General features: G+C 44.5%; 1 protein-coding gene across 5 annotated transcripts in view; it reads right to left on the reverse strand.

The window, feature by feature from the left end:
- Positions 1-20,106, reverse strand: part of NHS (NHS actin remodeling regulator) — a 230,499-nt gene that overhangs the window by 31,997 nt on the left and 178,396 nt on the right. Inside the window, exon 1 of one of the 5 annotated variants that reach the window (XM_083439373.1) lies at positions 16,092-16,189. The exons of the other annotated variants lie outside the window; for them this stretch is intronic. Coding sequence (XP_083295499.1) covers positions 16,092-16,143 — 52 coding nt within the window. The 5' untranslated portion in view covers positions 16,144-16,189. Of the gene's footprint in view, positions 1-16,091; positions 16,190-20,106 lie in introns of those variants that run through there. 5 annotated transcript variants of the gene reach the window in all.

Genomic DNA, 20,106 nt, shown 5'->3' on the forward strand with positions numbered 1-20,106 from the left:
TAGCATGGCAGCTCTTATGCTATGGAGCTCCCTGCTTCTTAACATTAAGCAGGCACCCTCACTATACTGTAATATGGATATTCCAGTATGCCTACCTAGACATATAGTTTCATTACGTATAATTGGGTTTTACCATTTTGTTGCTTTTATCTGTATATTGCTGATCGTTATTTTATGTAAATCACCGAAATGGGTTGTGTTGTGTTTTTTTTTATTAAGCCATTCAGATTTTTTCTGAATAAAAATAAATAAGTTTTAAAGCCACCCAAGCACGAACATTTGCAAATATGCCTTTTTTAAAATAAAAAAATCTCCATAGTATGAAGGCTACCAGGGATTAAAACCAGGTTGAGTTTATACACCACATTATTCACATATCCTTTGTCATCGTTTGGTAAACTGAGCTGTGAGAAATTGCTATATTTGTGTTTTAAAAACATGTTAAACATTATTACTGAATTTTGTTTTTTAAATGTTTCATTTATACTTTCCTTGAGGGAGCTCAAGACCGTGTGCTTGGTTCCTCTCCCATTCTGACAACAGCCCTGTGAAGGAGACTAGGCCAAGAGTGTCTGCCTCTGGGATTTGAACCTAGATCCTCTCAGTTTTAGTCTGACACTCGTAACAAACCATACTAGCATTATTAAAGATACATGTAAAAAAAAGAAAAGCAAAACAAATAATCAACAAAAACAAGACACAAAGAGTTGTACTCATCACTGAGTAGGACCAGTGTAGGAGTGGGAGCTGACCCATTGAAAAGAATGGACATGACTAACTTAGATTACTTTCAGCGGGTTTATGCAGAATATAACAGTTGGATACCACCCAAACATCTCAGGTGGGTAGTCTCAGGCATGTAGCTTCATGAAAACAGAGGCAGATGTCAGTAGAGAAATCTCACCAACTTGCAACTGATTGATAAACATTCATCTCGGTCATTACCCACGGCCCTCCTTGTTACTCAAACTTGACCCATTATAATAAATACATATGCATCTGTATTGCTTCAGTATATTTTCTTTTGCTTTGGGGCAGGGACGGGGGCAGGGGAGGAAACAAGTAGAATAAAAGAACTTCCAAGTCTTGATCTGCTTAACCTGACATGAGCTTATGAAAAACAGCTCCAATGCTGTTGCTATCCTACCTCGCAACTGAGAGAAGATGGAGGTCTCCACTTAACTTGTGCAAAATCACTATCAACAAAAACATGGAGATCATGCACCCTACCCCCCACGGCTATATTTCAGTAATATTACCTGAACTGGAGAGAGTAGAGACCATCCATTCACAGCAAACAAAGAAGCCCATACACAAAGAAACCAGAAAAATGTGACTGAGGCCTGTGATAGTCCGGAGGATGTGGGGATGGTAGCAGGGAGGAAGAATCAATGCCAGGGAAGGATTTCAGACCTCACTTGGAAAAAGCTGAGAGGTCAGATTTACTGATGTGCAGGGACCATTGTCATTTCAGCAAGGGTTCAACATATAGTTGCAAAACAGAAGAGGTACTCTCGCAGGAACATTGGCAGTGGGTAGATCTTACACAGAAGGAGGAAGGTGAAAACAGACAGAAGGGGGAGGTAGGGAAAATACTTCTACAGAGGCTCTCCAAATGATGGCATCATAATGGCATCCATGGGAGTGTGGTTCTTCGGGCCAAATTCTAAAACAGAGCCTTCTAAAAGGCTAAAAGTTTGGGGAATAGTCCAGTATTGTCAACTCTACCTCACGATGGTTTTCCAAAGTCTCAAGTGGCAGCCTTCCACATCACCTGCTACCTGCAGAATCTGCTACCTTTGTCACTAAAGATGTCTGGGATTGAGCCCAAGACCTTCTGAATGCAAAGGAGGTGCTCTCTAGCCCTACGATCCCTATGATGAGGGATCCTGATGTGGAGTGCACCCTGCTCCAAAGTGTCATTCCTACCACTTCAATCAGGCATACCTGAGTGTAATATCCATGCATTGCAAATAGCTTGCCATGAGCCCGAGCTGTTCCAAAGGCTTTGTGTACAAAAGAACACCTGTCCCCGAGATGAACATAGGCTTCATTCCTAGAAAGTTCCACCATAACCCAATTCCTTTTCTCTGTTTTCTCCACGTCCCCGCCTCCTCCTTTACTTAGTGACCTAGATTGCTTCGAAGAGGAAAGGGTTCAAGCTGGGGGAGTGGAGCACAGAAGCACTTTGCCAGTGCTGAGTAGCAAAGAAAGGCAGTGAGAGGCTGATGAGAGATGGGAGGGTGTTTCCCTAAATGGATTTGCCCTTCTAATCCCTCCCTCCAAGTGAGGAGTAGGGATAAAAATGGATTGTCTACTTGTCTGTGCATTGCGTCCATGTGCAATAGATACACACACACACAGAAACACACATATGTGTCTTCCTGTGCCGGTGGGAATCTCCCATCTGAAAAACACACTGTATTCCGCAAAGAACAAATCCCTCTGCAACTCATCCGCTCTAATGCGCTGTGACAGAATACACTGAGAAGTACCGCAACATGCTTATCTATTAATATATGTTTGAAACAATCAATAATGCATGTGCTGCGATACTCGCTCTCTGCGCTTGGTCCTGATACATGCAGAAGCAAATCTGTCTGGAGAAGCAACTTAGTAAGCAAAATGGAGAAGGGGGAAAAAACACACCACACCAGTATAGGAAAGCTCCGGCATAATTCCCAAGACGGTTGAAGGTTTCCTGGTTTGTATGCATAAAACTGCAGCATTTCATTTTCCCTCGCAAAGGCCAGCGCAAATGAACCCCAGAGCATATCTGTGTGTGTGTGTGTGTGTGTGTGTGTGTATACTCCCGCCCTCTTTATATTCTTAAAGCGATTGGAGTGATCCCTTCCCATCATCCCTTCCTTCCTTGAGAAATTTGAAGCTGTCATTTTAAGTGGCAGGTTTTTGCTTTGTTATGTAACAGAGAGGCAAGAAACCCACATAAACTCCACGAAGAGACTTTGATCATGCAGAGGAATTGAAAGCAACTTCTTTCAGGTCCTGGCTTACTAGTGACAACCAGCAAGAGATCAAATACAAATGTTGGCACAAACAAGGAACAAGGGAACAAAACAGGCCTTTCCCAAAGCAAAGGCTGTAAAAGAATTTGAGCAAGGTCACCACGGTGTCAGAGCTCTCTTCAGTTTTATTGGACTACCAGTGGATAACAAGGTAACTGCCTACAGAGAAAGCCTTCTATTGTTGCTCTACTTCTGTGGCTAAGCAGACTAGCTGGGAATTAGTTGACTTACAAAATATGATGCTTGCCTCCTACACCAATGAACCTTTCTTCTAAAGCAGCAGAGAAGTGGAAGCACACACACCAAGGAAATAAGGAAAGAAACATGCAATTCACACACTCCAACTGTCTCTTCTGCAGAATGTTTTCCCTCACAGCCAAAGCTAGGTAAGGGGAAGGAATTGATTCTGCTTGCATTGTAAACTTGCACTGATTTGCAAATTCCCAACTCAACGTGCGAACTGAGACACAGTTATCCTTTGAAATTCAAACTCCTCCAAAATTTGGCGATTTTCTAACCAAAATAGTGCACATAATGCATGTTGTGGTGAAAAGAACTTATAAAGCTACCCTGTATTGAGGAAAATAGCTTGTGGATGTTCATTTATTAGGTAAAATTACATAACAAAAAACATATATAGTGGTACCTCGAGTTAATAACTTAATTCGTTCTGGAGGTTCATTCTTAACCTGAAACTGTTCTTAACCTGAGGTACCACTTTAGCTAATGGGGCCTCCCGCTGCTGCCATGCCATCACCACACAATTTCTGTACTCATCCCGAAGCAAAGTTCTTAACCCGACGTACTATTTCTGGGTTAGTGGACTCTGTAACCTGAAGCGTCTGTAACCTGAAGTGTCTGTAACCCGAGGTACCACTGCATCAGGAGAAATGCATGTGAGGACGCTGAAATTAAAGGTGGAAAAATGAAAAACTGGCAGAAACCAAAACTTATAGATTTGTCCATCCATCCCTAGCCAAAGCCAGTCCAAAATACAAGAATGCTCTAGCATACATTCAGTGCTGTGAGCATTCACTGACGATAACAGTAAGATGATAAAAGTTTTGGATGGCTGTGGATGACTGCACCATATATTTGCAGACTTACTGCCTGCATCTAAACCTGAACTCTGATGCGTTATAAGTTGTACATGTTTAATACATAAATAAGAGTATAATGCCTTCTGTTAGACTCTACAGTAGTCAGTTGGTCTTCTACCATGTGTTTCTAGGGTTCAGTCATATTACATTTTCAGAAGTGTCCCATATCATCTTTGTTCAGGAAACTTCACGTGAAGAGACAGTCACGAGATTTGGCAACAATACAGCGTGGCAAAAAAATGTTTTGTTTTGTTTTTCCCTTTGAGAAATCCTTGCGATATAAAAATTACAAAAGTTACTTAACTACCTAAAGGGAACCAGGCAGAAGGCCTTCTCAGTAGTGGCGCCCTCCCTGTGGAAGACCCTCCCTTCAGATGTCAAGGAGATAAAGAACTACATAGCTTTTAGAAGACATCGGAAGGCAGCCCTGTATCGGGAAGTTTTTAATGTTTGATAACTTACTATCTTTTATATATGCAGTAAGCTGCCCTGAGTGGCTGTGGAAACCCAGCCAGTTGGGCAACGCATTGTTGTTATTATTATTATTATTAATAATAGCATTTGAAATTCAGCTACTCCAGAGCTTCATCAAGCAATCTCTATTCCTGAACTTTGTATTGAAGGCACTGCCACCACATGGCAATCTGTGTTCAGCACTTATCACACTTCTTCACATCTCTGTTAAGTTTGCCAACAAGGAGGGCAATTATGGTCGGCTGAGATCCATAATGAGGATGCTGTTCATTAAGTATTAGAGGGAGACCACCCAGTCATTTTTAACAACTATGGAGCCATTAAGTGGTTTATATTTATTAGAGCAGTAGAGCCCAAAGCACAGCACATTACAAAAGCTGCCATAATCTATTGCAAAAAGACAATGAAATGATTAGTGAACTTGTATCACAGACTTGTAGCCAAAAAAGGATTTGGCTAGCACTGACCCAGTCTGTGGACCACCCATTAGCCACTCCAGGTCTAAATTATGGTACTTGAGTTAAGTTCCTTATTACTGGGAACCCTGATACGGAAGGGCTCCCAGTTGCAGGAAGGTTTCTCACTGTGCTCCTCCAACTGCACTTAGAAATCCACTTTATACATGCCTAGTCAACTCAGGAAGTTTGGGAGCAGACTGAATTGTGGACATTTGCTTCCCCTCCCCCAAACTCTATTTTAAATGTCTCTTTCCGGATTGAGGAACTGAGATTTTAAAATTAAGTTTTAATTGGTGGGAATGAGAATCAGAAACAGGAGTAAGAACCAGATTGATCCATCTGAAAGGCATCCTTTCCCCTTCACCCTGACTTGGGTGAGAGGACAGGTCCCTTGCCACTCTTCCTCTGTCTCCCCATCTCTCTTTATTTCAACATTCATGGCCTGTTTCTTTGGATGTTGACTTAGCAGTGCATCCCACTGTCTTCAACGGGACTTGCTCCCAACTGGAGAAATACATAGGACTGAAACCTTAATTATGCAACCCAAAATTGGATACGTTTCTAAAATGTTCTCACACTTCGGGCATTTCTTTGTGATGGATTTTCAATTTTCATTAACAGACTTGATAACCACAGACCACAAATTAATTTGTTTGAGCTCGCTCCACTTAGCAAAGATTTGCATTCCATACATCCTGTGTTGGGGATGGGGAACCCCTTTCTGCCCAATAGTCACTTTCCCTTCTGGACAACCTTGTGAGGTGGGACATGCCAGTGGCGGGGGGGATCAGAGTCAAAGGACCGAGCAATTCACGCCAATCTTACCTCTGTGCACTGAGCTAATTTTTACAGACACACCCCTCTTTAGTCTCCTTGCAGGCAAGCACAAAGCATTGTGGGAGTTCAAGGGCACATTGCAATCAGGCAGAAACACTCAGGGAGGGTGCAAAGCAGGACAGGTGATGGGCGTGGCCTAAGGAGAAGGGGTGTGGCCTAAGGAAAGTCCCAAGGGCCACATCTGGGCCTGAGATCCCCCATCCCTGCTTTATGGCATATGCATCTGATAGTGAAGGAAGGGTAACAAATTTAATCATGATAAGATGTGCTGTGGTCAGGGCCAATGATCCCATTTTGCTGTTTGGGGCAAATCAGGAAGTGCCGGCCGCTGCTGCCTGTGGTGATGGCAGAGAAGCGATGCCGGCACTGGCACTGATTTCAGGGGAGATCTCACGAGATCTTGCCAGAAATCAGCTCAGAGGTGGCCAGGCGCAGCCTCACCCCACTGAGTGGCTATGGTAGCCTATGGTATCTGGCTACAAGCAGGAAAATACAAAGAAGGAATAAATTCATTTGTCCTTTGCTCATCCTTATTCTTCCGTGTGTTTCTAGAATTTAAGCATTGTGCCACACCCTGGAAACCAGAAGCATGAAATCTCACACACACCTACACACACACACACACACACACACACACACACACAGAAGTTTATTTCTGCAGCCTCAATAATACAGGCACAATTTATAATGCCAATCCCTTGAATGCTCACAATATATCAAATGGCAGGACGTATCTTTGCTTTCCATGTTGCGCATGCCACCTTTTCATTCATAAAAGACAAGTCGTATCTTTAATCACTCTGCCAGAATAACAGCACTCGATTGCTCGCGTTATCAAACACTATTGGAAAAGTCTAGATAAGGAAGGCTGGGCAACCCCAGCCTATTAGTATTCCACACACAGCCACCTCCTCGTAAGCGAGAGTCATTGGTATCCCAGCAACCCTTAACTTTTCATTCTCCCTGGATTGCCGGATCCTTATCAAAATATAATTACATCCCTCATTTGGAAGATAAATTTTGATAGCCTGTGCCATGCCCAAATAAATAAAATCTGCGAGTGCTAAGATTCCACGGTTACAAACACCTGCATGCATCAAGGCACTGAGGTGGCCTCCTACCTTGTGGAAAGATTTGTTTGGTCTGCAGCATCTCCCACCTCCGCATCGATGGCTGAGGTTAAATGTTCAAATGTGGCAACAAGCTGAAAGTCGGCCCGGTCTCACATTCAGTTCCCAACTGCAGCAAGCCAGAGGACTCTGGGATGCCTGCAGCAGGGCAGGAAGCAAGCAGGCCTTCCCCCACTACCATCCCAAGGTATACTGCTTCTGAACCTGAAGGATCCATTTACCTATCAGGGTAAAATCCCATGATAGAGCCCACATCCATTCATTTGATAAAACTCAGGAAATGCCTCCGTTTGGAAACACAGTGTCACAGAGTTGGAAGGGACTGTGAAGGACATCAAATCCAACCCCCAGCAATGCAGGAATCTTTTGCCCAATGTGGGGCTTGAACTCATGCCCCTAGGATTAAGAGTCTTATGTTCTACCTATTGAGCTAACCCCCGATAATTCAAAATAAATAGTAGTACAGTCATAAAAAGGATCCCTCACCATTAGGTCCAGTCGTGGCTGGCTCTGGGGTTGCGGCAGTCATCTCGCTTTACTGGCCGAGATAGCTGGTTACAGCTTCTGGGTCATGTGGCCAGCATGACTAAGCAGCTTCTGGCGAACCAGAGCAGCACACGGAAATGCCGTTTACCTTCCTGCTGGAGCGGTACCTATTTATCTACTTGCACTTTGACGTGCTTCCAAACTGCTAGGTGGGCAGGAGCAGGGACCGAGCAATGGGAGCTCACCCCGTCATGGGGATTTGAACTGCCGACCTTCTGATCAGCAAGTCCTAGGCTCTGTGGTTTAACCCACAGCGCCACCCACGTCCCTTAGTACAGTCATACCTCAGGTTAAATATGCTTCAGGTTGAGTGTTTTCAGGTTATGCTCCATGGCAACCCAGAAGTAATGGAATGCGTTACTTCCCGGTTTCGCGGTTCGTGCATGTGCAGATGCTCAAAATGACGTCACGCGCATGCACACATGCGGGCTGCATTCACTTCAGGATGTGAACGGGGCTCCAGAACGGATGCCGTTCGCATCTGGAGGTACCACTGTAGTGTGCAGTTTTACATTTACTGGAGGCAAGCAGTGCTATTTTTCTAGAAAAAGAGGTGCCAGAACTCACCACGAACATCTCCCTCATTCTCTTAGAATGGCAACGTTGCCCACCTGAGAGGTGCTGGAACTGAGTTCTGGTGAGTTCCAACTAAAAAAAAAAAAGCCCTGGAAGCAAGTGATTCTGCACTTGACAGGCATGTGAGAGACACTGCAAAGTGTAACAGAACTTTAAAATTTTATTTTGTGACCTGTTGCATGACTCAGAATAAAAGAGGCTAGTTCTTGAGTACACCAGAAAGTACTGCAGGACAGGCAGCAACTGTCTGAGGCGTGTCTGATAAGTGCATGACGGTGAACGCATCGTGCCGAACCCGGAAGCGACCCAAAAACCTCACAGAAAGGGACGGGATGGGCAGGGACAGAATGGGGCTTTTGCAGGCTTTTTCAATGGTGTTTCAAATATACACAATTTCACTTAAACCTTGGAATGTAGCTCCCGGGTAAATTGGGAGCTTCCTGTACTTTATGGGCAAGAAACATAGTGAAGATGCTGGAGTCACACCATCAGTCAATCTAGCTCAGAAATTCCTACACTGACCAGCAGTGGCACTGCAGGGTTTCAGACAGGGGACATTTGTGTGTCAAGACCCCGCAGCCACCCCCTCGTTGGAAATAACTCACACAAGGACACGGATATTAGGTTTATGTTATTGGGCAAATTTTGGCCACAACTTTATTGAAATTACAGAATGTGAGCGGTACTGGCTTAGGCATTGATTGGACATGACTATATCTGACTCCTGCCCATTGTGCAGGAAGTCCCCAGTAAGGCTAAGCCTCTGGTAGGGGGAGCCCTGTCGATGCAGACCAACTCAAGCTCCCCCTGGTGTTCCCGTCGGGGTTGTGTCAAGGCCTAAGCCCCCAGCCGGGCTTTGGACAAGATCAACACCCCCGGATTCCTTTAATGGAATACCCTTAAGCATGGAGGGGCAGGTGATGGCCACACCTCCCCTCCCCCAGGCAAGGTCAAACAATGTCTAACCGCAACCCTAACAAAGTTGTGATGATTGCTACGAGGTAGGCAAAAACCAAGTGGCCAGTGCCAATTTGCCAAATGGAAAAATTCCTACCAAGCCCCTCGGACAACCAAGGCGACCAACCAAAGTCCATAACAAGGCCATTGCCTAACCTGCAAAATAGGGAGGGAGGGCGGGTGATTGAGGAAGCGAGCCAAAGAGGAAGTCCTCTGGCTCACTCCTCCGTTTAAACGGCCCCAGCCATGCCCCCCCGGCCAGCGGGTTGGCTGGCTGGGCTCTGACATGGCCGGGATCCCCCAGGCAACAGGGGATTAGGTCCCCCGACCCCGGTGGGGAGTGGGTGGCCACACGGTCCACCACAACTCCTCCCCACTGGGAAGTGGAGCAGATTTCCAGCCATGTTTGGAGATGCCAGGGGTTGGACTTGGGACCTTCTGCATGCAAAGCAAATGCTCCATCGCTGTCCTAATGCCTTTTCCCACCTACTCATACCAGTAGTGGCAGGCAAGGTGGGGAGCACTGCTCACCTGGCTTCCCAACACTGCTCATCACTGCTGGTTACCTAGAGGGAAAGGGGTAAGGCCCTCGGTCACTGGCAATCACCTCCGTGCTGGGAAGCAGGGAAGCAAGGTGCCCCACCCCAATCTACCAACTGCTACTGTTTGCCTCTAACAAAAAACCCCCTACCAGTTGGGTGACAATGATACTTCAGTATCTCCATAACTAATTAGGTTCCTAAAATACGTGCAAGACATTCCACCTTCCTAGGCAGCTTGCCTGTGATGGTGCTTATGCTGGGATTCAGCTTTAGCTACCACAGACATTTACAATGCAAAAGCTGAGGTAGAAAAGGAGGAGGGAGGGAGGGAGAGACAAATGCATCCTGACAACTGGGACATTTGGAGGTTGGCGTTTTCCCTGGGGCCGGCACTCTGAAAAACATGGCAGTCCTGGCTGAAATAGGACCATTGGAGGGCAAGTTGTGGAACCGTAAATGTGAAGATAGCAGTCAATCCTGCCCTTCTTATGGCATTAGTAAAGTGACACTAATTTAAGATTAGGAATGTTTAAGAGGCATTGCCTGTGGACAGGTAAAATAATAACTAGCAAACTATATTGTGTGAAGCAAACTAGGATGATTCAGAGAAGAGATTGAGTTTAATCTCTGGTTAGTTTAAGCATGCCTTTCCCTGCTAGCTGTGACTGGCAGAGTTTGGCTCACATTCCAAAATGGACTAACAACATACCTGCTGGATCAGGCCAAAGGTCCACCTCACCCAGCATCCTGTTGTCCCCGTGGCCAACCAGATGCCCATGGGAAGCTCATAGGCAGGACCCGAATCACTTGTGATTCCCAGCAACTGTCATTCAGAAGCATGCACCTTCTGATATTGTAGGTAAAAGATACGGTCATGAAAAAAACATCCATTGCTCATCAATGCTGTGCTACCTTGCTGTGTGTTGTTGAACCACAGGGCCATCACTCAGGGGTAGAACTTTGGTCCTAGGTTCAATCCTTGGCATATCCAGGTAGGATTACAAACACCCCCTGGCTGAAATCCTTGAGAGCTGCTGCCAGTCCGTGTAGACCAGTGTTTCTCAAACTTAGATCCCCAGCTGTGGTTGGACTACAACACTCCTCATCCCTAGCTAGCAGGCCCAGTGTTCAGAGATTATGGGAGTTGTAGTCCAACAACAGCTGGAGAGACATTGACCCAAATGGACCATTGGTCTGACTCAATGTAAGGCAGCTTATGTTTCTATAAAATCACACATACACCATGGATAGCTGTATGTGTGATGGGGAGCAACAAGTATAAACACAAATACAAACTTTGACATGGTAACGAGTATGCAAATCTATCCTAAATTCCATGTTCTGTCCCAATACCAGATCTCATGGAGAAGGCAGCTCAGAGGTTGCAGGACCATGGATAGCTCCAAGTGAGCAACTTGACCCAACCAAGGTTGAGAGCAAGACTGAGCCTTTTTAAGCATGTGCCCCCAGATTACCCCGCCTGGCTCTGCCCCACCTGGCTTCCCAAAATATGCTCCTATGCTATGTTCCACAAACTGGGCCAAGGTTTGCAGCCACTGAATTCAAGTAATGTTGCATTATTCCCAATTCACAGAAAAAATAAAAATTAATAGTCTGTTCTTTTTCTTTTCAGTTTTACATTATTAGAACCATTCGTCTGACTAGGTTTCAGCCAATTCCATCTGTGGGAATTGTGTCATTATTGCTAACAGACAGATATTTTTGTAACCAGCCGTTCAGCATATTTCATTGTAGCCCAATAAGGCTAAGCATTGATATCAGGGGCAAAAATGGCAGCCAGTGTCACGGAGCAGGAGTAAATATTTCAGGTGCTACTAAAGTATGAGATCATATTCTCTGCTATTAATACAGGGTGGGATTCAATGACTCAGTCCATCAACTTGCTTAATGGGCCCTTCCCACATCCCAGCATTGCTGGACAGTGTACAGTGGGAAGCATTGGGTTCCTCAGTCTCCGTTGTCTCCTGGTCTCCCATAGCAGACTCAGAGCCCGGCACCTAGTTTGGCTCTTTAGCTAGAGACTGCAGCCTCGCCTCCAAGTCTTGATTGCTGCTCGACTCTGGGTCACAACACTAAGGTTTCAATACCAAGCCATCTTTCCCTGGGTTAGCAGTTCTCGTGACATGAAGTAACATTTAGGCAACTTTTTGTTGGGTCTAAATGTGCAGAATCATGTTCACCCCTGGCAAAAACAATGATAATTAATTTGTCAGATGGAACTCAGTGGGATTCATGACCATTACAGACATTGCATTGAATGTGTTGGACTCAAGTGACAGAATTCAGACTATACTACCACCGGTAGGTGGTTTATTTTTTTCAATGCTTGGCCATATTAAAAAACATCGACAAATGTCCCTACATGCAATGAGCTAGCACCTAAGTTAAACCTTTCTCCCTGACAAGCTATTCCCCATCTCACAAGTTTGGGGGTTTCTTTTTTACAGGGGGGAGCACTGCAAAACATATCCCCCCCCCCCTGCAGAAGTGGTTCAGTCCTCATGTGTAATGTATAGCTCATCCAAGCAAACTTATTCAAGATATAGTGGTAAGCCTTCTGTGGGTGTCTTCAGAAACCTTCCTGAATATCACTACAATAACAATCCATGTTTCTTCTGCAAGGCTGTTAATCACACAGGCAACTATGGTTTTTCTAGGTATAGGAAATATGCAGTGTCTTTTAACCAACTTCTAAATATGTATTGCTCCTGCACTGCCCATTCGGAAAGACCTGAACCTGGAATGACTTCTTCCTTTGCAGATACTCAGCTGAGGTTACTCTGAGCAGCCAATGAGCACATCCTAGTACTTGGTCTCCTATTTCTTTTCCAGCCTTAAGCTTTTATACTTTTCTGAGTTTCTCACCAATATGTTCCACTGAGCATCCTCAGTTGCTGCTGCAACACCAATCACAAGAGATTAGATAGACAGATAGATGATAGATATAGATGATAGATATAGATATTACTCAATATAAACCCCACTCTGCATACAATCCTTTTCATCAACAGGATCATGAAGGAGCAGATCTACAATATTGGTATCATGAATGTCAAGTAGCAAGAACTCTGTATCATCAATGCTAAAAATATGCTAAAAATGCTAAAAATAACTGAAATAGCAAGAACAGAAACACTACTACCTGAAACCCAGTCAGTGTCAACAATACTGAGCTAGAGGGACCAATGGGCTCATCTGGTATAAGAAATAACCAATGCCCAAGGGATATTTTCCCCCTACAGGCGACTGTGCAGTGTCGTATTTGTGAGAGAACATTGCCCAGTGTTTCCTGTACTCTTCCATCACAGCCAGATTAATTATTCCATATGCCACGTCCACAATGCTTGTCAACCTAATTTATGAATGTAATAATACAGATCATTTACAAACTAGAGGTATGAAGATCACAAGGAAGTCAAAGTCTATTTAACTATAGATAGCATTTGGTGGGGGGTGGGGGGTGGGGAATTGCATTATAGAGGTAGAACCCACTGAGGTTGCCCCTTCATTCATTCCCACACGCGATTCTGCCCTCTGCCATTCAGTCACCATGCAACCACACTTGCCCCTTCTTATTGCTTTCATTATAATCAGCAAATGGCAACACAGGTGCCTCTGTAGAACAGGAACCTGAAAGCTAAGCTGTGAACCGACCATTTAAAATAAAAATAAAAATACTGTTCTATCTTCCAAGGGCAACTGAGGATATGAGAAGGGAACGATTAGGGGGCATCCACTCCCTCTTGTACAATGCACCACACTGCAGAAAGAAGAGTTTGCTGTGATACAAGCCTCTAACATTATCATAATCACTGCAAAGCCAGCCTTTTTTACTGAGCATGTTTACTGGTGGCAATGAATTTCACAACCCTCTCCAATATTTTGCATCCAGGATAAGTGGTGAGGATTTGTCAATCACGATCACCATTTCTTATTGTGCTCATAATTTTTCTCTGTGCCTTTTGCATTCCTGTGAAGGAAAACACACACACACACACACACACACACACACACACACACACACCTCAAAAGCCCTTCCTAACTTCTTAGCTGCTGCTGCTGCCATCATAAATGGACTGGCATTTTCTGTATCATATATTATCAGCAACACAACACAAAACCAAATGGGTTCTATGAGTCAGCTCTGTGCCTTTGCAGAGTAAGAAGCAAACAGATCTAGCCCTCAGCAGGAGGAGTAGAGGATTCAAGCACTAGTTTTGCAAATCATAATTGGGCTTACAGGGCAGGCATTATTAGCAGCTCTTGTGTCAGACCAAATAATGTAAAATAAAAATAAACCATGAAAAAGGGAGAATCGGCCAAAGTAGCAGAAGTATTGCAAAGACCAGCACCACTTAACAACTGCCCACCATCTTGGCTCAATCATTCCACCATGTATGACATCCCCCCCCCCCCCCTTACAATGACCTTAGCAGAAACTACTGCATGAACATTGCATTTTATTTTTAGGTGCAAGCACTCAGAAAATCCCAGGTGTGTGGCTGAATGGCCAAAGGGCAGCCTCACCTTCAATACCCTTTTATGGAAGGGCTGGGGAGAGAAGCAGGCTCTGGGGAAAGGGGCCAGCATGGATAGTAGTACTCATTTAGGTTATTAGAATAGTTCTATTAAGGACACACACACACACACACACACACACACACATTTTCCTTTCATATTTGTGATTCCTTTTTTTTTTTTAAAGTCAGATTTAGTGCCATTCCTTTGAGCTTTTAATACCCAAATAATTTCCCTTCCACCTGCAATTTGAAAAGTACAGCCTTATTCCCATGCCAGGGATTTCTCGGTGCCTGACAGCTTCTGCATTTCCATACCTTGCTGGTAAGCATAAATGCTGCATACTAAACTCTTACAGCCAGTGGCAGTGATTCTTACAGAAAGGAGCAACACATTACTATGACTGCTAAGATAAAACTTACAAGACAATGCAAGACAATTTTTTTTTTAAGAAGCCACAAGCAAACAAAGTCACATTGCAATTATAAAATAAAATAAAATAAAATATTTGATTTAACCAGAATAAAAGGATTAGAAGGAATGGATTAACATAGGAAATAAAATGTATTACCATTGGGGAAACTCCTGCTCATTTAGATTCTCCAGCCAATGCATAGAGTCACCCAGAGATTGCAGCTTTTCCTTTTAACTTCATTCCCCAACTGTGTAAGGAATTGGTTAAAAATGACGTCACTGCTGATCTACTCACTCCCTTTCCTAGTCCTCACCCCCATTCACTTGCCAAAAGAGCTGAAGCTGCTACACTTATCATCCCGAGTTGGCCAATGAAACACGACTATCCAAGTTCCTGGTTCTGCATGGGGCCATGTCAGTGCAGTACTGCGAGTGCATCTCTGTTAAGTCTCCTGCAGCATCATTTTGCTAAAATGCACCGTCAAGAGGCCCCAGAAACATCCAGAGATCTCTTAAGAAATCCTATTTGTCCCAATCTTAGGATGCTTAAAACACAGATTATGCCACACCAAATTCATCATTAAACAGCAGTGAGAGAAAATCGCCTTGCCTGGATTCTGCCCGTGTGTGTTTATTTAACACACTTTTATTTCCTCTCTCTCTCTCTCTCTGTGTTGTAGCTTTCTTCTATCAGAACTGCAACATATCTTCTTTTTTATCCTCCTCCCCTCTGGATATTACATCACCAATACATGATTCCAACTCTTACTATGGAACTGGGAAAAATAATAATTCTGAATGGGAGCTACCCGCGGTGAGCTCATCTATTGAATTCAAGTGATGCCAAAGTCTGAATCCCGGCAGTTTTACACAAAGACTCTGGCCTGACATAGCACTGCTTGGATTTTTATAACCTTGCATTTGCTGAAAAGCGGAATGTCTCATTGTTATGCTATTGAAACCAGATTAGTTTGCTTGCCACCACAAGCTGTGCAAAGAAGCACTGGCTGCAAGCAATGCATGGCTCCATCCAGAACATTCCTCTGGAGAATGCATAGGGTACTCAGCATTCTGGGGCTGCATTTAGCATTCCCTGCCTATCTTATCTGCCGAGAAGATGTTGCAGTAAAATCCTCTGACCGGCAAAGCTACAGGAGAGAGAGAGGAAAAAGCCGGCTTGCGAGCACACTGCAGAAATACTTGGAAGCATCTCTCTTCCCCCCGCCCTGCTGCTCTCCTAAGCCTTCATTCTCTAAAGCATCACTAAAAGGGACTTTCAGAGAGAGAGAGAGAGAGAGAGAGAGAGAGAGAGAACCCCGATTCCATTGCTGACACTCACTGCAGAGAAGCTGACTGCATGGCACCCTCTCTACAGCCACAAAACCATCAGCAAAGCAGGCCGGCTATAATGCAAGGCCTGCTGCATAGCTAGCTGGGCTGCTGGTTGCTATGGGCACCCAATTCCACGCCCCTCCACCTCCCCAATCCATACCTGTGCATCTTCTCCTTGGGTACCGCTGCAGCTTGCATTGGGATTTGCCCATCCACGATGTGGCCAGGCACTACCCATCCCTGATAAGTCTCAATGGCCTAATGGAGGGCAGGTGCTTGATACTGCATCCTCTCTCCCTCCCTCCCTCCCTCCCTCCCAGCAGCAGCAGCAGCAGCAGCAGCAGCACAGTCAGAGTCAGAGTCAGTCAGAAGCAGCAGCAGCAGCTGTATCACTGGCAGCAAAGGGGAATCACTATATGTGTATGGGTAGCCTATGCAGATCTCTCTGATATATATATATATATAGAGAGAGAGAGAGAGAGAGAGAGCCCTATTCTTCTATAGCACAACTTACTGACATGGATTTGTTATGTGTACATTACTACCAGAAAACATGCATCACATTGGGTATATGCTGGGAAATTTATTTTGGGAGTTCAGACTATTGGACCCATCAGGGGCCATTTATTTATTTATGTATGTATGTATGTAGATAGCCCTCCACCCAAAGATCACAGGGCAGTTCACAACAATGAATCTAATGGAAACGCTGGCAGAAATCCTCATGCCTTTAGCATGCCAGGCTTTGTGCTGGCATTCTGCTTCCATTCTAACTTGAAGGCCTGTTCTCTGCAAAGTGAGACAGAGTTGTTCCACCACCAAACTCTAAATCTGGGTGAGGGGTGGAGAGGAACCCGTCTCTCTGCTTTGGCATGCTGCTCAGGGTTATCTTTTTCTCTCTTTTCTACATTAAGGGCTATTGAGCCTTCAAAGCAGGCATTTCACAACTCTTTCGTCACTTGGGGACAATGGACGAAGGAACCTGTGAAGTGCAAAAACTGTATGATAAGCTTAAATAAAAACCCCAGCTACCATCTCTTTCTAAATATTCTCCCCATATTTTGTCATGGTCAGGCATTTGGGATGAACACATTTGGGCTGAGAGAGGAAAGGAAGCACACACAGTCCCTACCCCTCCATATCCCTGAGGGCATTGGCTCTCAATGGAGGAAGGTCTGAAATGGAACCAGCATGCCTTGGGATGTTGGGAGCAGGGCTTGTGTGTGTGTGTGTGTGTGTGTGTGTGTGTGTTCCTACCCCCTTCCCACGTTTAATCACATGCATTCAGGGGAACATCTTAATAGGCTCAGAAGGTGGTCACGAACGGTCTAATTGCTGGGTAGAAACTATAAGGCACAAAAGGGCTGAAAATCACCTTTCCTTGAAAAGGAGGGAAGGTCAATTTGGCTAAGGGGGGGGTGGGAATTCCCACAGAACTTCCCAGAACATATGAGAAGAAATCTACAGTCTACTGGTGGTCAAAAACTGCTGGGTGACCACATGGAATCTGTTCACTTAGGCCAATATTGGCTACCTATGCAGATATGTGGACATGTCAGAAAATTTCCGCCAGGTCAGAATTTGTTGCACACCCCCCTCATTCATCTCATTGAGCAAGTTCCTGGAATGGAATGTAGATTTTTGGTCTTGTCTGCAGATCTATGAACCTTGGGGGGGGGGGGCTGGTTTGATCACTGCACTTAACAAGGTAATCCAAAAGCTTGCTCTCTCTCCCTTGCCTTGTTTTAACATTCTAACACTGCTTAGAACAGCTTTGAAAGTGCAGCACCTCTGCTGTCCTACATAAACCACTTTTTACAAAAACAGTTGAGGAAGTGACTGCATATCATTTCCCGTATACCTGCATATGCAACAGACAGAGTCCGCCATCCCCTATCTGAACCCCATGGGTGCAGGCATCTTTTTGTACGTACAATGACCCTTCATACATACAGTTTTGGTTTGTGTGTGTGACTGTTTCTCTGCACAGATTTTAAAAGAATTTCCCAAAAAGTATCCTAAAAAAATATGCATAGAAATGGGCCACAAGATAAGCTTTTAAGATGTCCACATATGGAAACAGGATGAGATGAGCTAGGCTACATTTGTCCACCCCTGCAGATTATGTTCCACACGCCACGCTTGACCTCTACTCTGGGGCAACGTATTTTCTTCAGAAGAATTTCTTTTATTCTGGTCAACACCCCCTGAAGACACTCTCCTTGTGATACTCATAACCCCCTGAGTTTGTTGGTCCAACTGGTCACTGCTTTCTGCACACTTCAACATAGTAAGTACAACGCGAGCAAAGTGTGAAGGGAGAAGACAATGACAGTGAAGAGGAAGGCAACAATATTGTTTCTTCATGGCACTGCCAAGGTAGTGCAATCATTATGGAGTTTGTTTTTTATTTAGGGCATTCCTGTGTAGGAGGCAACACACTCAGGAAACAGGAGCTACCATCTCACAGACACACACAGTGACATAATTACTGCAGCCCTAAAACCTTTACACTGCTTCCTTGTAAAACATCGATCGATTTTTAACATCCTTTCTTTAGCTTTTATGGCTCTTAAGAGACTAGCCCAACATCCCTGTGAAACATCTTTCACCCTAAGCCTTTAGTCAATGTTTTGAAAAGATTGGTCTCATCCTTGTCTTGCCATTCTAACTTCAACCTTGAAAGAGGAGGAAGAAAGTGTTCATTCATCACCAGTCCATCAGTACCATATATTTAAGGCACATTTATGGAACATAGCTTCCCCAAAGAAACCTGGGAACTGTAGGTTACCTCTCACAAAGCTACAGTTCCCAGCACCATCAATAAACTAGGTTTATTTTGGCATGACTATTGCCACTATTAAAAATGAGTGCAAAACTCCCCAGCTAGGCAGAATAATCACACAACGATATCAGCCACACAATATGAGACTCTTCTGCTACCACCAAGATTGGCTCATGCTGTATTTAACTCTAGGGTGTTTCTACTGCAGTTTTCAACTGCAGTAGAAACTGCCCGAGGGCACAAACGAGTGAATATCTCCAACTTTAATGTGGATTGTGTCACTGGGAGAGGATATAAAGGTCTTGCACTTTTTGATTAGGTAATTCTAGTGTGCTGGCGACCTTGGAGAGGGTTTGCTGTCAGTATCTATAGTGGCTTCCCTTTCACTGCCTAACTCTGCATCTGAACCATCAGGAGTTCAGCATGCAGATTAGCTGGGGGTTAAAGGGTGCCTGGCTGAACACTCACTCTCAGAGAAGAAGTAAAATATGAACTGTGAGTGATGCAAAAAGCAAAGGGTTTCAGAAATGAAATTACAAGGGTAAGAAAACACAGAGAAAACGCATATGAACAAAATGTGATGGGTGATAAATGGAAAGGGGATAACAAGCAGACCAAAGAAGTTAAAAAACAGAAACAAGAGGAAAGTTCATTTGAACATTTCTGAGCACAATTCAAAGAGTTGGTGCTGAACTTTAAAGCCCTAAATAGTCTTGTACATGTATACCTGAAGGAGCATCTTCACCCCCATCATTCAGCCCGGACACTGAGGTCCTCCTCCAAGCGTCTTCTGGTGGTTCCCTCACTGCAAGAAATGAAGTTATAGGGAACCAGGCAGAGGACCTTCTCAGTAGTGGCACCCACCCTGTGGAACGCCCTCCCATCCAATGTCAAGGAGATAAACAGCTATATCATTTCAGAAGACATCTGAAGGCAGCCTTGTATAGAGATGTTTTAAATGTTTGATGTCTTATTATGCTTTTCTGTATCTGTCGGAAGCAGAGTGGATGGGACAACCCAGTCAGATGGGCAGGGTACTACTACTACTACAGTGGTACCTCGGGTTAAGTACTTAATTCGTTCCGGAGGTCTATTCTTAACCTGAAACTGTTCTTAACCTGAAGCACCACTTTAGCTAATGGAGCCTCCTGCTGCTGCTGCGCTGCTGGAGCACAATTTCTGTTCTCATCCTGAAGCAAAGTTCTTAACCCGAGGTACTATTTCTGGGTTAGCGGAGTCTGTAACCTGAAGCGTATGTAACCTGAGGTGCCACTGTACTACTAATAAGGAAAAGCAGGCATGCTGCTCACATAGGATCAAAGGTACAACTAGCTGCTTAATGCCCTCCTCACCCAGTACTTTCTGCCTCTGTCAGCTGCATAGCCAGTGG

This window comes from Podarcis tiliguerta (assembly GCF_965153285.1).
Source record: "Podarcis tiliguerta genome assembly, chromosome: 4".
In the NCBI taxonomy this organism is placed as follows: domain Eukaryota; kingdom Metazoa; phylum Chordata; class Lepidosauria; order Squamata; family Lacertidae; genus Podarcis; species Podarcis tiliguerta.